The sequence below is a fragment of the Oreochromis niloticus genome, linkage group LG6 (genome assembly GCF_001858045.2).
Source record: "Oreochromis niloticus isolate F11D_XX linkage group LG6, O_niloticus_UMD_NMBU, whole genome shotgun sequence".
Lineage (NCBI taxonomy): Eukaryota > Metazoa > Chordata > Actinopteri > Cichliformes > Cichlidae > Oreochromis > Oreochromis niloticus.
In genome coordinates, this window is record NC_031971.2 from 18,318,323 (window position 1) to 18,333,427 (window position 15,105).

A 15,105-nucleotide genomic window follows, 5' to 3' on the forward strand; every position below is an offset into this window, starting at 1 on the left:
GAGCTGTTTTTGAAGAATTTGTGGATTTAATGTCAGAGACACACTACTCCAGTCAATCCTAGACATAAGAAATCCATAAGGCCTTTGAATCACCTAGGTCATGAAATAAAATGATCAAAATTTAATTTCTTTACCATTTTACTGTGGTTAATAATTTGGTTAGAATAAGGTCAACCCCAGTTCAGCGGGTATCAGGGGGTTTTTTTTATAATTGCATGAGTAGCAGAGGAAGAGGTTTTGCAATCATTTTCCCCTCCTTGGTGTCACCATCTAACTTGCACAACAGGGGTTCAATGAGAAGTCACAGAGAAAACAAAATGTTTAATTCTAACTGCCTAACTTAAAAATGTACTGAATTAGTGCATTTTTATGTTAAGGCGTAATCCCGCAGTCTGATGTGTAAGTTTATGCTGAGCTTGTCTCAGAGATGTTGGTAAACCAATTTTACATTGGAGTATCTTACAGTGGTGGATGTGCCTTTTATAACTACAGAGAAACTAGAACTACTAAAGTCCTAAATATTAGTAATACAGCAGACAGAAAAGGTTGGACAAAACCAATAAATCTGAAGTGTTTAGTATTCACAGTTTTTGATGGGAACTTTCTCTTTTTTTTCTGCAGTTTGCTGCACATCTAGTGAAGATGAGTTTTCCACGTGTTTGTATCCTGGACGGAGGGATCAACAAGCTGAAGCCCACCGGGCTCCTGACTGTCCCTTCCCCACAGATCTGAGCCTCTGCCTTAGCTTGACTTTAAAATAAAGGGAAAATGAAAAGATTGTAAATAGTACTTTGAGCTGACACTGAAGTAAAAAAGGAAATCTGTGAACAAACATCACCATTGCATTTAGACTTTTTTACATAATCTAATTGTTAACTGTTGCAAAATGACTAACTGTATTGAAATAATCTTTTTTTTTCTTTTTTTTACTCATTTTGGTTTCATGATCATGCTCACAGAGCCATTATTTGGTTATTGTTCTGGCTTATCAAACAAGAATAACTGATTAACAAGGTAATGATCCCATGTAAAAGTGCATTACACAGACTGAAAAATGTGCGGCGCCCTAAACCAGCCTTTATCAAAACTTGCTGTTTTAGAGCAGCTGCTACTGTACGTAGTGTAGTAGATTACACTAATAATTCAGCTGACTGTGATCACTGTGTTTGTGTGTGAAACAATAAAAAAAACTCCCACAGCAGTTTTGCAGTTACTTATCAATGAATTTTCTTAATATTTTTCTATGTTCATTTGACCAGTGCTGTGCAAAAGCCTTGAGCCACCCCTTATTTATTTATATTTTGCAACCAAACAGCAAGACTTCTAATGTTTTTAAGTGATGAGCAATAGTTCTCTATGCATTCTTAAGGTCATTTTAAAGGTTTTCTTTCGCTATTGGCTGGTTTTCCACTCATTTTCAGTGCAATCCTTGTACCTGATAAATTTCAGAAGAATTTTTTTTGTTTGTTAAGCCACTTAAAACTGAAAAAGGCACCTAACTCAACAGATGAACCAGTGTTGTCTCCATTTAACAGACAACTTACAAAACAAATTTCTTTAGTTTCTCAAAAACCCTTCAGGAAACTGGAGGACAAAAACAGAAGTGACTGGCCTAAAAAAACACAACAGTTTTCAGTATCTGATTTATCCTGAATGAGATAGGCGTCATTATTTGCACAAATTTATCTAGCATTGATGCAACTGACTGGACACTCCCACTAATTTGTGTGAATAAAAAGAAAAATTGTGGGGGCAACTTCTGACAGAGTAGTTTCTCTAACCTAACTTCTTCATCTCAAGGTAAGAGATCTTTTCACAGGATTTCAGTCAGAAATTATGGGTCATTTAGCATAATGAGTTAAAATCATTTTTTACATTGTCCTTTTCACTTTGATGCAATAATTTTGAATGTTTACATTTCCAAATCAGTGCTAAGAATAATTTTAATTCTCCCCCCACCAGGATTTGACCACATTCAAGAGGAAAAATGGTGCGGTATAAAGTGACTGTATTCACTGGTGATTGCCTTAATTCCACTACTCTTAACAATGTCTTCATTAAGCTGGTGGGCACAGATGGGGAGAGTGATCGCAAGTGGCTCGTGGGCTTGAAAGGGGCTTCATCCTTTGTCAGAGGAGCCGTAAGTCTGAAATATGCACCTCCATGATTAAACGTTTCTCAGGTTTCCTGTATGAGATGATACACAAACGAAATCGTTTATCTTACAATAAGGGGATCACTTACAACAACAGCTATAAGTTCATCTATCACCATGAAGATGGTCGAAGTAAACAGTTCACTTCATGGACCACAGTAAATTATAAGAGGAATTGTTTGCTGGAGTGTTACAGCTCAGCACAAACTGCTATGTCATTTCTTTAGGTATCAAAGTTTAAGGTGTTCTGCCCCACTTCCCTTGGAAATCTTGTGCTGATAGAGTTAGACAAAAAGTCTCTCCCACTGTTCCTGGAGGACGCTTGGTTTTGTGCCAAGGTGGAAGTGAAATCCCCTGAAGGAGACATCTACAGCTTTCCCATCTACCGCTGGATCACCGATAGCAAGGTGCACCGCTTCAGGGATGGAAAAGGTTTGGGAAATGTGCTCATCTTAAATCTTGTTCAAACCACTGAAGATGTAAAACAAAGTTTGTAATGAGGCTGAAGCAATTTCCTAATACAGTATATACCATATTTACAAGAACAACTTGAAATTTTTTTTTCTTATTTAGCTCTGAGAATCTTTGAAGACAACCATCATTTTGGCAGGTACAGTCGGCAGCAGGAGATTCAGCAGCGAGAGGAAGACTATCGGTGAGAATTCAGAGCTTATACACGTTTTAGCTTTACAGCTCCTGAAACTGGAATACAAATGCTCTCCAGTTATAGCTGAATATCCTAATACTAATGATATTTAACCTTAAAATGAAGCATTACAGCATATTCTTTGTCTGCTGGGATTAATGAAAAGAAATTAAACTATTGCATATGTTGCAGAGAGAAAGTATATCATCTCATACTGTAATTAACTTCCTCATCACTCTGCTGTTTCTTTGTTTCCTCAGCTGGGATGCATATGCAGAGGGAATACCTCACTCCATGAAGGCAGAAAACCCATCGTCACTGCCATATGAGGTTCAGTTCTCCTTCACCAAAACTACAGAGTTTCTCTACACTGCTTCCACAGGGTGAACATCTGTTATATATATTTTTCTCTTTACTTGTCAAAAGTATATTAAGTATCTACTGAAGTAAGATGAATGTGTTACAGACTGACTGAGCTGAAGCTGAAGGGACTGGATAACTGTAAGAAGAAGTGGGATAATATTGACAGCATCAATCGAGTGTTTTGCTGCAAAAAGACTGAAATATCAGGTACTGTACTAACATCGTATCATAATAATGTGTACTTAACTGTTACCCTAAAATTGTCCCTATACCAGTATACCAGGTAGATTTTACTGAATGATGAACTGTAAATCATGAAGGTAAATGTTTTTGGGGGTTTTTCACAGAATATGTTCAGGAACACTGGAAAGAGGATGCATTCTTTGGCTACCAGTTTCTAAATGGTGTCAACCCCATTTTGATCCAGTGTTGTACAACCCTGCCCAGTAACTTCCCTGTCACTAATGACATGGTCTTTCCCCATGGCCAGTGCAGCCTGGCAGATGAAATGAAGGTGATCATCTGAATTCTTTATAATAAATGCACGTTTTTCCCCAACCCACTGTCATTGTTGCACTTGTCTACTGCACTGTCTTGTGTCTGCTCTTTTTTTGTTGTGTTTTGGGGGTTTTTGGCAATTTTTGCTAACTTATACTTTATGTAGTCCTGTGTTGATTGTCTGTTATATGTTTTATGTAGCACCATGGTCTTGAAAGAACGTTATCTCGTTTTACTGTGTACTGTACCACTGCACGTGGCTGAAATGACAATAAAGCCACTTGACTTAGATTGACACTGTCACAGCTGGGGCAGCAGCCGTGTGATGTGTAGGAAGGAGGACTCGAATGCAGCACTTACTGAGATGCGAGGGTGGTTTATTATGAATGGCAGAACACAAAGAGGAGATGGCAAAACAGAACTTAGGATAAACTAAACTGGGAGAAACTAAACTATAGTACGGCAAACCTGAACATGAAGGGAGGACAGCAGGGAGAGCACGCAGTGGATTCACGGAGATCACAGAGTAATGCAGAGAAATGGGAATGAACACAGACGACGCGATGAGGAACACAGGCAGACACACACTATAAATACACAGAGGGACACTGGGAAATCACACACAGGTGGGAGACACAGCTGGACCTGATTAACCTGACGAGACAGGGGAACACTAACACCAGGAACCAACAGAGGGAGCACCAACCCAGAAACCCAGTATCCAAAAACCCCAAAACACAAACCATCCCAAAACAGTCCACAAATAATAATGAAAATAATAATAATAGTAAGCATAAATACACCAAACACAAAATCACTGAGTCCACGGACTCAGGACCATGACAGACTTGATGTTTTGTCAAATAACTGTACTTGTACAGTCACTGACTAAATGTTATATCCACACTGATGCAATATCCTAAACTTTTAAACAGAAAGGGAACATATTCCTGTGTGACTACAAGCGTCTGGATGGGGTGAAAACAAACACCATCAATGGGAAGAAGCAGTACTTGATGGCTCCTCTTGTCCTGCTCCACAAAGCTCCTGATGATAAGCTAATGCCGATTGCCATTCAGGTAATTCAGACAAGCTTTAAGTAAAAGTATTGATTTAAGGTGGCTATAACTCAACAACAGAGATAATCCACCTTTTTAATGTGTCAAGAAATTGGTAGCAGCTAATGTACCAGACCTAGTACCATATCTGGACCAGTGTTGGGGTGGCTACTCAAAAAAAGTAAGAACTTTTAAGAAAAGTAATGCAGTACATTACTTGATTCTCACTACTGTACAAAAATCTATAGGCTGCAGTCCCACACACCAACACAAATACCAATCTTACAATGTTTCTCTTAGTATTTATGTATGAACACAAAGCCAACAGCACAATGCAAAGATGAAAACCAGCACAAAGACACTTTGAAGCTATCACCACAGGGATTCTACTTTAGAAACATAAATATGTAGAAAACACAGGCCAGACTGACTGCTCATCACTGGTGTTGTTACCTGTTGATGATCAGGCTCTGTCTGCTTGGCTGGGTTCTGCATGCACTCATCTTTAATATCACTCTGTGCTTCTGGCTAGCTTAACGTTAGCATGATGTTTGTGCATATGCTTGCAAAAAACTGAAGTTGTGTTAGTAGTATAACACGGTTGTTTCTGTCCCGGATATAGTCTCCACTTTACCATTGCGCTCTTCACTTTTGTGCAAAAAAATACCTAATGTCCATATCTCCACTCCTCAAAAGCTGTGTCGCTGTACCGCTCCACCATTTTCCTCCTCCCACACAGGGAGTGAAATTGTAGCATGAGTGCAGGGGGAATTAAAAACACACGTTCATTTGATGTTTTTGTTCTTTCTGCCTTAATAACTTTTGTAATTCAAATAATTACATAATTATAACATTAACGTGTAACATTGCTGCATTACTAAAAACACTCATACGATTACACTAACACGACTGTGCAACCTAATTTTTTCCCCTTCCTGAGCCATAACCTTGTGGAAAAGTTTAACCCACATTGTTGAGACCAGAGTCTGACATATGAATATATCAACTAGGTTTCATTTATAAGCCCCAAAAGTCACAACAGCCAAGCAGTAGGTGTCATATTTATGTAGCAGACAGAGATAATACAACTCAAAACACGCTAATATGGCCTACTTCGCCCTGTCCTTCTGTAGCTGAAGCAGAATCCGTCAGATGACAATCCAATCTTTCTTCCTACTGATTCTGAATACGACTGGTTGATCGCCAAGACTTTTGTGAGAAGTGCAGATTTCAATCACCATCAGCTCAACGCTCACCTGCTGCGCACACATGTGCTGGCTGAGGTTTTTGCAGTGTCACTGCTGCGCAACGTGCCCATGGTGCATCCTCTGTACAAGGTAACTGACGTTTGCTGAAACTCATCTCTCTCATAAATCATGTCACCGCACGCACTGTTTACTTGAACTCTTCTTATAATTTCTTTCTTAAATTGTTATTTAAACATTCTTTATTTAACTGTAAATTTCTAAATGTAAATTTGGTAAATTTCTTTATTGTAGTTTAATGGTTGGGCATTGCACACCAATAAGTATTTCACTACATGTCATAATGTGTATGATTATGTGTGTGATGAATAAAATTTGAATTTAAATTTGAATTTAAATAATGTTGAAAGCATATGACTCTCTTATCAATGTGTCCACAAAGGACCATTGATTGTGCAACAATAAATACTAAAGTGTTGCCCCAATCATGTCACTAACAGAGCTCCCGTTTTCCCTCAGCTCCTCAAACCTCACACACGCTACACTCTGCAGATCAACTTCTTAGCTCGACGCCTTCTAATTTCTGACACTGGCGCTTTCACTCAGGTATGCAAAGAACAGCACACTCACTAGACCTTTCCTTAAAGAATGGTTTGTTTTTTTTATTTCATGTTTAACATTTGTCTCTAACCAGGAGCTGCTTATTGTGTAGTTTGCAGGGTCAGGTGGCGAGGGCATGTTTACAATCCTGCAGAGGTCAGTGTCCTCATTAACCTACAGCTCCCTCTGTATGCCAGATGACATTGCTGAACGTGGCCTAGAGGCTGTGCCAAACTTCTTCTACAGGGATGATGGCCTAAAGGTTTGGGATATCATCCACAGGTACCATTAATATATTTTTCTTTTTCCATCAAGCTGCTGCAATTCAAAGTTTGTAAATAATGCAAATGCATCTGTTACTTTACCTATGATACTGGGTCAAAATTTTACATATTATTTTTATTTTAGTTACTTTAATTTAAAAATTTCTTTTCAGTTTGGTGTAACTTCTTTTTGTTTCCAAATTGCTCCTTTCAGTTTATTTTGTTGAAGTACTAGTTTTAGATTTTTATTTCAGTATTGAAAGCAGCTGAATCACAGTAATGTAAGCATCCCAGCATCAATGCACCAAAATGCACCAGTGCCTTCTCAAACTATTGTATTCATCAAATCAGATCAACAACAGACAAATACTAAGCCTAAATAGATTTTTTTCTTTCATTTTTATTCTATGTGAGTTCACCAAAATGTTTTGCATACCTATTTTGGTTTAGTTTTAGTTATATATATAAAATATATATATATAAATATTTATGTCAATAGACTTATATTGGTGTATACATATATACACATTTATATCAGATTTCTACATCTGTCAGCTTTTTGTTCTTCTTTGGTGAAGTAATTTATTTCATATATCATTATGATGACTAGTTGATCGGTTTCATACTCATTAAAATCACTTCAAATGTGTCACTTCCAATAAAATCACTGGAATGTTATGTTCTGTACTCAACAGAAAAAGGCCATAAATATCAGTGATATGATTGATGCACCTCAATTCAGTTTAGTTCAATCCAATATTCCATTATGAAAAATACAGTTTACAGGAAAATAAGAGTTAAATCTTTTAATTAGACCTTTTTCTTATATTGTAAAAGCTGTTATTAATTTTTAAATGTAAGATCTTCACTTGCATTGCACCCCTTCTTCTGATCTTTTGCCAACATTTTCCTTGCATCAGTTTCTTTAGTTAGTCCAACTTAATGTTTTTTAAACTTTATTTGCCAAGAAGTCAAACAAATCACAGCTGGAATCTCTTTTGCAAGAGTATCACGAGCCAATTGGGGGAAAAGATTGACAAGCTCCTTTCTTTTAATGGTTTATGTTTAAACTTACAATATCTCGCTTTGTGTGCCAATCACTGTTATCACAGGTTTCAAAGTCCTTTCCTCACTGGTTACCATAGACACTCAGATGAGAGATTAGTATATTAAGTACAAACTTCAGTTTTTATTTTTGTGTGTCAAATACGTACCTACCACCACTAAGTTGAAGTATATACACTTGGTGTGTTGCTATGAAAGCAAAGAGGCTAGGCCAAAGAAAAAAAGCAAAATTAAAAAAAAACTGGAGCATACAGTTTTTATACAGATCTATATTGAAAATATATTTTACTCAGTGTATTCCCATTTCTCAAAGGTTTGTTCAGGGAATGCTCAGCTACTACTATAAGAGTGACAGTGAGGTCCAGGAGGACTCTGAACTTCAGAAGTGGATTTTGGACATTTTTGAACACGGGTTCCTTTCTCAAGCAGAAACAGGTGGACTTTAAACAATATTTCAATATTTACGATGATGATGATAATGATAATGGTGATTTATCCATTTATGATTATACTGCAAAAAAAAAGTCTAACTTTTGTTTGTTCGCCTAAATATATTTAAGTAACGCAGTTATTTTTCTGTGTTTAACAGGAATTCCTCAGAGATTTACCCGTCTGACTGAGTTGGTGAAGTTTGTCACCATGGTGATCTTCGCCTGCTCAGCCCAGCATGCAGCTGTGAACAGTGGACAGGTATATAAACCTAATTCTGATTGAAATATTTAAAATGTAAATAAAAACAGAATCATTCATTAATTTGTAGATGTATTTATAATAGAACATAGTAAACATATTAAATGTTTAAACTGAGAAAATGTACTCTGAAAAATAATGTCTTATTTTGTATCTGATGGCAGAAAAATATATTAAAAAAGCTAGGACAGGGCTTTGTGTACAATTCTGACACATTGTAGCATCCCCTCTTCTTTTACCAACAGTCCATAAACATCTGGGAACTGAGGAGATCTTAGAGAGGAGTGTCCCATTCTTGTCTGATATACGAGTCTAGCTGCTAAACAGTCCTGGCTCTACTGTGTTAGTTTTTCATTTCATGATGCATCAAATGTGTTTTCAACGGTTGAAAGGTCTGCATTATGAAGCCATGATCTTCTGATAGATGAAACACCACGATTATTGCACTTTTTAATCAGTTATCGTTTACTTATTGATTAAATGCAGTATGACTATGGTGGCTGGATGCCCAACACTCCCATCTCGCTGCAACTCCCGCCACCGACCACAAAGGGGACGACAAGCGAGGCCACGATGTTGGCCACCTTCCCTGACGTCAATGTAACAGTTCAGGGCATGGCCACCATGTGGCTGCTCAGCAAGCAGTCCAGTGACTTTGTAAGCAGCAAAGGTTTCATTAAGAATGACAGGAATTATGTTTAAATTCAAGTTTTGTGAATGTATCATTGTTCTCATCAGGTTCCCCTTGGCCAGTACCCAGAGGACCATTTTACTGAGGAGATTCCCCGCAAGATATTAAAGGATTTTCAGATGGAGCTTGAAGATTTGAGTTTAGTCATCAGAGCCAGAAACAAGCGTTTAGAAGTGCCATACACCTACATGGATCCAGCACAGGTAGAAAACAGCGTGGCCATTTGAATATTAGAAGACTCAGCTGTGAGATAAAATTCAGCTCCCTCCTCAAATAAAAGCAGCCAAAGAAAGTTCGGACTTCTACTGATGAAATAGCTGAAATAGAACTTAATGCTTCTAATTATTGTATGCTGATTTGTGAATTTTATCCATCTGCTGTGATCTGTTGTAGAGTAGAATCTTAAAACCTTTGAAAATCAATGTCCCAAAGTGTCCCATCCTTTCAAAAACACGTCAAAGAAAACTGATATTATTGTGAACAAATCATGACCCTTTTTAGTGATTGATTTTTGTTAAAGTCTGTCTTAAAGAAGTGTCAACCTCTGAGCCAGAGTTTGAAAACATTTACCAAATTTTGTTTTTATTTTAATTTTTTTAGCTAAAAACCCCCCGCTGCATTTCTCGCATATAGACACTTATTTAATTTAAGAAATATGTCTCTCTTCTGTCTTGAATGCATGTGTATGTTTGAGGGCATGGTCTGTTTACCTCAGAGTTGATCAATCTGTGTTTGTCTGTCTCCCTGTAAAATGCTCACCTGCCAAAGCTCAACTCATTAACCTCACCTGTTCCTCATCTGGTTATCAAGCTGCTTCTTAAGGCTAAAGTAAATACTCAGCCATCATTCGATTGTGCTCTGCCCTCTGGCCCTTAGTTTATTTTTGGGAGCTAAGCTCTGTTTCTGTGAAGACCTCTCACTGTATTTGGATTTCCTTCGAGTTTATGTGACAGTGTGTGTGTGTGTGTGTGTGTGTGTATGCCCACAGATTGAATTCATAGCATTACAGACACAGTTTTTTCTTACTCATTTCTCACATCCTGTAAATAAATCTGTGTTAACCTTTTCCTACTCTACAGTGGCTGTTGGCCATCCTACACTTCTGGTTTCCTTTGTAGAAATCATTTTCTATTTTTTTGGGGGGGGGGGTTGTATGGTATCTTGTCAGCTCTCATTACTATAATATGACTTTGCATATACAGAGCATCATTTAACACCATCCATCCATTTGCTTCCGCATATCCTTTTTTGGCGCTGGAGCCTATCCCAGCTGTCAAAGGGCGAGAGGCAGGGTACACCCTGCACGGGTTGCCAGTCTGTCGCAGGGCTAACACACAGAGACAGACAACCATTCGCACTCACATTCACTCTCACATTCACTCCCACATTCACTGGTGACAATTGTTATGGTTCTTGGTATGTTATTCAGCGATGTTGAGTTTTTTGGACTTTTCTTAGTAAATATCGAGTAAATTTCTGATTCTTGGTTTTTCTTGGCTTTATATTCATGTTCCCTTAGTGCTAACTTAGTGCGTTAGTTCTGTTCTCAGTCCTTAGTCTTGTATATTATATTTTTTTCCTACATTTATGGGTCAAGTCCCCACCACTGATTTTCTCCTTCCTGTTTTATTTTGGCAACCAGTGTCTGGACCGTCGGCTCTTTTCCTGGAAAAAATGATTAACTTTAAGTTCAACCTTCATCTACCCTGTCCTACATTTGGGTTCTCAATCTTTCACCATTCATCACAGCTAAATCTGATAACTGTGACCATTTTCATACTGTGAAGTCATTGTCATTGTTACATCCTGTGAGGCTGTGGGAGTGTGTGCGGGTGGGAAAGTTTATCCTACCCCTTTGGTGACCAACAATCCTGTTATAGAACCTGTGTTCGATGCCCTCAGTCAGCAGCACCCGGATGTGTTCCCGGTGAGCGTTCTGACTCGGTCACGTGCCCAGCAGCAAGGTGGGGGGGTTGATTTGTCTGGATCAGTGATTGGCTCTATTCTAGAGAAGGATGTGATGCCCTGTACTGATGAGGGAGATAATGGAGCCTTAGAGTCGCCTCAAAGTGTGGTTGAGCCAGCTCCTGAGTCTGAAGCTCCTTTTCTGCTCACCCAGGAAGCACTTGTGAAGGCTCAGAAAGAGGACCCTTCATTAGTTAAGTGTTTTACCGCTGCAGCTCAGGATAATGGTGGTGAGGGGAGCAAGAAGCAGACATTTTTCATTTGGGAAGGTTTATTGATGCGCAAGTGGACCCCAAGGCCTGGAGAAGACTGGAGTACAGTGTGGCAGATAGTGGTACAAGTCTGTGGCGGCATGTGCTACAGTTAGCACATGATCATTCATGGTCAGGTCATTTGGGTGTCACCAAAACGTATGACCGTATACTGCAGCATTTCTTTTGGCCGGCAATGAAAGCAGATGTAGTGCAGTTTTGTAACACCTGTCACACTTGCCAGCTTGTGGGTAAACCGAACCAGATAGTGCCCCCCGCCCCTCTACGTCCTATCCCTGCTGTCGGTGAACCATTTGAGCATATGGTAGACTGTGTTGGCCCCTTACCAAAGACGCGGGCAGGGAATCAGTTCTTATTAACTATAATGTGTGTGTCCACTCGATTCCCCGAAGCAATTCCACTGCGGAGAATCACCACAGCAAGCATTACCAAAGCATTAGTCAAATTCTTTACCACCTTTGGCCTCCCGAAAACTGTGGAGACGGATCAGGGTACCAATTTCTTGTCCAGGGATTTTAAACTGACTTTACAGTCCTTTGGAGTTTCTCATTCTGTGTCTAGTGCTTATCACCCAGGGTCACAAGGTGCACTTGAGCGGTGGCATCAAACTCTCAAGGCAATGTTGAATAAGTATTGCCATGACACGGGAAAAAGCTGGGATGAAGGGGTCCCTTTTGTATTGTTCACTATACGTGATGCGAAGCAGGAGTCTTTGGGGTTCAGCCCAGCTACCCTGGTGTTTGGACATGATGTGCGGGGTCCACTAAAAGTGCTGAAGGAGAGTTTTCTCAGTGGTTGTCTGCCTAAAACTAATGTGGTGGAGTTTGTGAAAACATGTAAGGACAGGTGGCAACGGGCTACTTTGTTAGCAAAAGAGGCTCTCTGTGTATTCCAGGCAAACATGAAGAGACGATTTGATCAAAAAGCAGTGGAAAGACATTTTCAGCCTGGGGACAAAGTTCTTGTGTTGCTGCCCGTGCCTAATTCTGCCCTCATGGCTCGTTTCTCAGTGATAGTGAAAAAAGTGTCTGACACCAACTATATTCTCAACGCCCCAGAACGCAGAAGGAAGACTCGCCTATGCCATGTTAACATGCTGAAACCATACCATACCAGAGACACCAGCATGACAGAACCATCAGACACCGCTGGGACGGCTGTCCCCGGTTCAGTCCCTGTTACCCTGCTAAGTGTAGAAGTTAAGGGTGATGATGATCTGGGTACCCTTTCTGAGGGACAGCAATGTGGGCGGTTGTCAAATTCTGTTTTTTTAGCTAAGGCCGAGGCCCACCTGTCTCATCTTCCTCCGTCCCAGTGTAAAGATGTACTTGACTTGTTGCACTCCTACCCGTCTCTCTTTAGTGACGTACCCTCCCGTACCAATGTTTGTGAGCATGACATTGATGTTGGTGGCGCAGCCCCAATCAAGCAGCATGCATACCGCTGCCCCGTCGCCAAAGGTGAAATGATGAAAAAGGAAGTTGAGTACTTAGTAGAAAACGGCTTGGCACAACCTAGTTGTAGCCCCTGGAGCTCCCCATGTCTACTGACACCTAAGTCTGATGGCACACCCCGTTTCTGCACAGATTATCGGAAGGTAAATGCTGTAACGGTCTCTGACTCGTTTCCGCTTCCTCGTATGGAAGACTGCATCGACAGCATAGGCCCTGCCAAATTCATTACCAAACTCGATCTCCTTAAAGGCTACTGGCAAGTGCCTCTCACTTCCAGAGCTTCAGATATTTCTGCATTTGTCACCCCTGACCACTTCATGCAATACACAGTAATGGCCTTTGGCATGAAAAATGCCCCAGTTACCTTTCAATGTTTGATGCAGTTGGTGTTGGGAGATGTGCCCGAGTGCAATGTGTATCTAGATGATGTAGTGCTATACACAGACACGTGGGCAGATCATATGTCCCTCCTGAGGACAGTGTTTCAGCGGCTAGCCGAGGCCTTGTTGACCCTCAATCTCGCTAAATGTGAGTTTGTTAAGGCAACAGTCACTTACCTAGGTAAGCAGGTGGGGTTTGGACAAGTCCACCCGGTGGAGGCGAAGATTGCTGCAATCCTGGACTACCCGATTCCAACCACCAGACGGGAACTAAGGCGGTTCCTAGGTATGACCGGATATTACCGGTGTTTCTGTAAGAACTTTTCTGTGGTCATGACTCCGCTAACCAAACTGTGTAGCCCAAAGGTGCCTTTTGAATGGTCAGCTGAGTGCCAGCATGCCTTTGACTCGGCAAAATCCCTCCTGTGCAGCACCCCTGTCTTGGCAGCTCCTAACTTCTGTCGACCCTTTAAGCTAGAGGTCGATGCCAGTGCCACCGGAGCCGGGGCTGTTCTACTGCAGGATGATGAGGAGGGTGTGTGCCATTCGGTCTGTTATTTCTCTGCGAAGTTCAAACGCCATCATCTGAACTACTCTACCATAGAGAAGGAAGCCTTAGCTCTGCTTCTGGCTCTGCAGCATTTCGCAGTGTATGTGGGCTCCAGCTCTTCCCCGGTGACCGTGTTCACAGATCACAATCCCCTCGTTTTTCTGAACCGGATGTACAGCCACAACCAGTGACTGATGCACTAGGCACTGCTGGCCCAGGATTATAATCTGGTGATCAAACACAAAAAAGGTACTGACAATATAGTAGCTGATGCACTGTCACGCAGCTCACAATAAGGTGTTGTTGTTGTTTTGGTAGAGCTTGAATGTAAGGGGGGGGGTAATGTTACATCCTGTGAGGCTGTGGGTGGGGTGTTTGCCCGCTCTCTCCGCCTCCTCCTCTCTTGCCACTCCTACCCCCTATGTCTCTCTCACTCTCCTCTCTCCCCAGGACACAGCTGCTCTTGATTAGCCTCGTTTGCCACCTGAATCCAGTCAGCAATCACATCTGAGGTTATATAAGCTGGGGATGAGCAAAGGTGGTTTTTCCCCTCTGTGGCTCGACGCATTTTTCTGCTAGGTTTTGGACAGACAGCCTCCTTGAGAGTAGATGGGCTTGTGGGCCCTGGAAGTGTCTCCCCGTGGTGAGAAGTAAGATATAAAGTGGGAAGTGCCTCCCTTATTTGTTTGATAGCTTTTTCTTTTGTTGCTGCGAGTGTTTCCTTTGTTTCTTTGGCATTATTGGTAAAACGGCGTTGCCGGCTCTTTAAGTTAACGTCATTTGTAATAAAACTATATTATTATAGAACAACTCTGTCTGTTTTCCTTTTTGTTCTGTTTCCGGACCCATTTGTTACTGGTCCCCTCACTCGCATGCCTAGACCCTTTCGGGGAGGACGTAACAGTCATATTAAAAAAAAACCTCTTTGTTGTATCTGCTGAAGGCAGCCATCAAAAAATGGGTGCACTGCAGTTGTAAAGGAAACGACAAGCCAGAAACAATATTCAAGTAACTTGTGGCTACAAAGCTCAGTTGGTACTAAGTTGGGCCCAAAATGTTACACCACCACCAGTCTAAATTGCTGAATTTAAAAAAAAAAAAAAAAGTATACAGGTAATGGCCTTCACCACCGCTGCCTTCTGCACGGCTGGCCTCCAGACCTGCTCTGTTATGAGCTATTGAGCCATCAGCCCCCAGGCCGACCCACTGAACAGTGTTTGAACTGTTTTTGTGAGCTCTGATTTTGTTTC

At 40.7% G+C, this 15,105-nt stretch overlaps 2 protein-coding genes across 4 annotated transcripts in view; both read left to right on the forward strand.

The window, feature by feature from the left end:
• Positions 1-1,201, forward strand: part of tbck (TBC1 domain containing kinase) — a 46,819-nt gene extending 45,618 nt beyond the window's left edge. For all 3 annotated transcript variants that reach the window (XM_005456989.3, XM_003452229.4, XM_005456990.4), the window contains exon 26: positions 622-1,201. In XM_005456989.3, coding sequence (XP_005457046.1) covers positions 622-732 — 111 coding nt within the window. In that variant the 3' untranslated portion in view covers positions 733-1,201. The remainder of the gene's footprint in view (positions 1-621) is intronic.
• Positions 1,202-1,330: 129 nt separating this feature from the next.
• Positions 1,331-14,960, forward strand: LOC109194246 (hydroperoxide isomerase ALOXE3). The gene is made up of 14 exons (XM_019359971.2): positions 1,331-2,140; positions 2,383-2,587; positions 2,729-2,810; positions 3,062-3,184; positions 3,268-3,371; positions 3,512-3,678; positions 4,598-4,741; positions 5,854-6,057; positions 6,445-6,531; positions 6,638-6,807; positions 8,167-8,288; positions 8,443-8,543; positions 9,030-9,200; positions 9,282-14,960. The coding sequence occupies exons 1-14, from the start codon at positions 1,988-1,990 to the stop codon at positions 9,459-9,461; spliced, it is 2,013 nt and encodes a 670-aa protein (XP_019215516.1). The 5' UTR covers positions 1,331-1,987; the 3' UTR covers positions 9,462-14,960.
• The last annotated feature ends 145 nt before the right edge of the window (positions 14,961-15,105 follow it).

Coding starts and splice junctions, on each gene's coding strand:
- LOC109194246 (XM_019359971.2), top strand. CDS start 1,988: ATGGTGCGGTATAAAGTGACTGTATTCACTGGTGATTGCCTTAATTCC. Junction 3,185..3,267: donor CTCTACACTGCTTCCACAGG/GTGAACATCTGT, acceptor AATGTGTTACAG/ACTGACTGAGCTGAAGCTGA. Junction 4,742..5,853: donor TAATGCCGATTGCCATTCAG/GTAATTCAGACA, acceptor GTCCTTCTGTAG/CTGAAGCAGAATCCGTCAGA.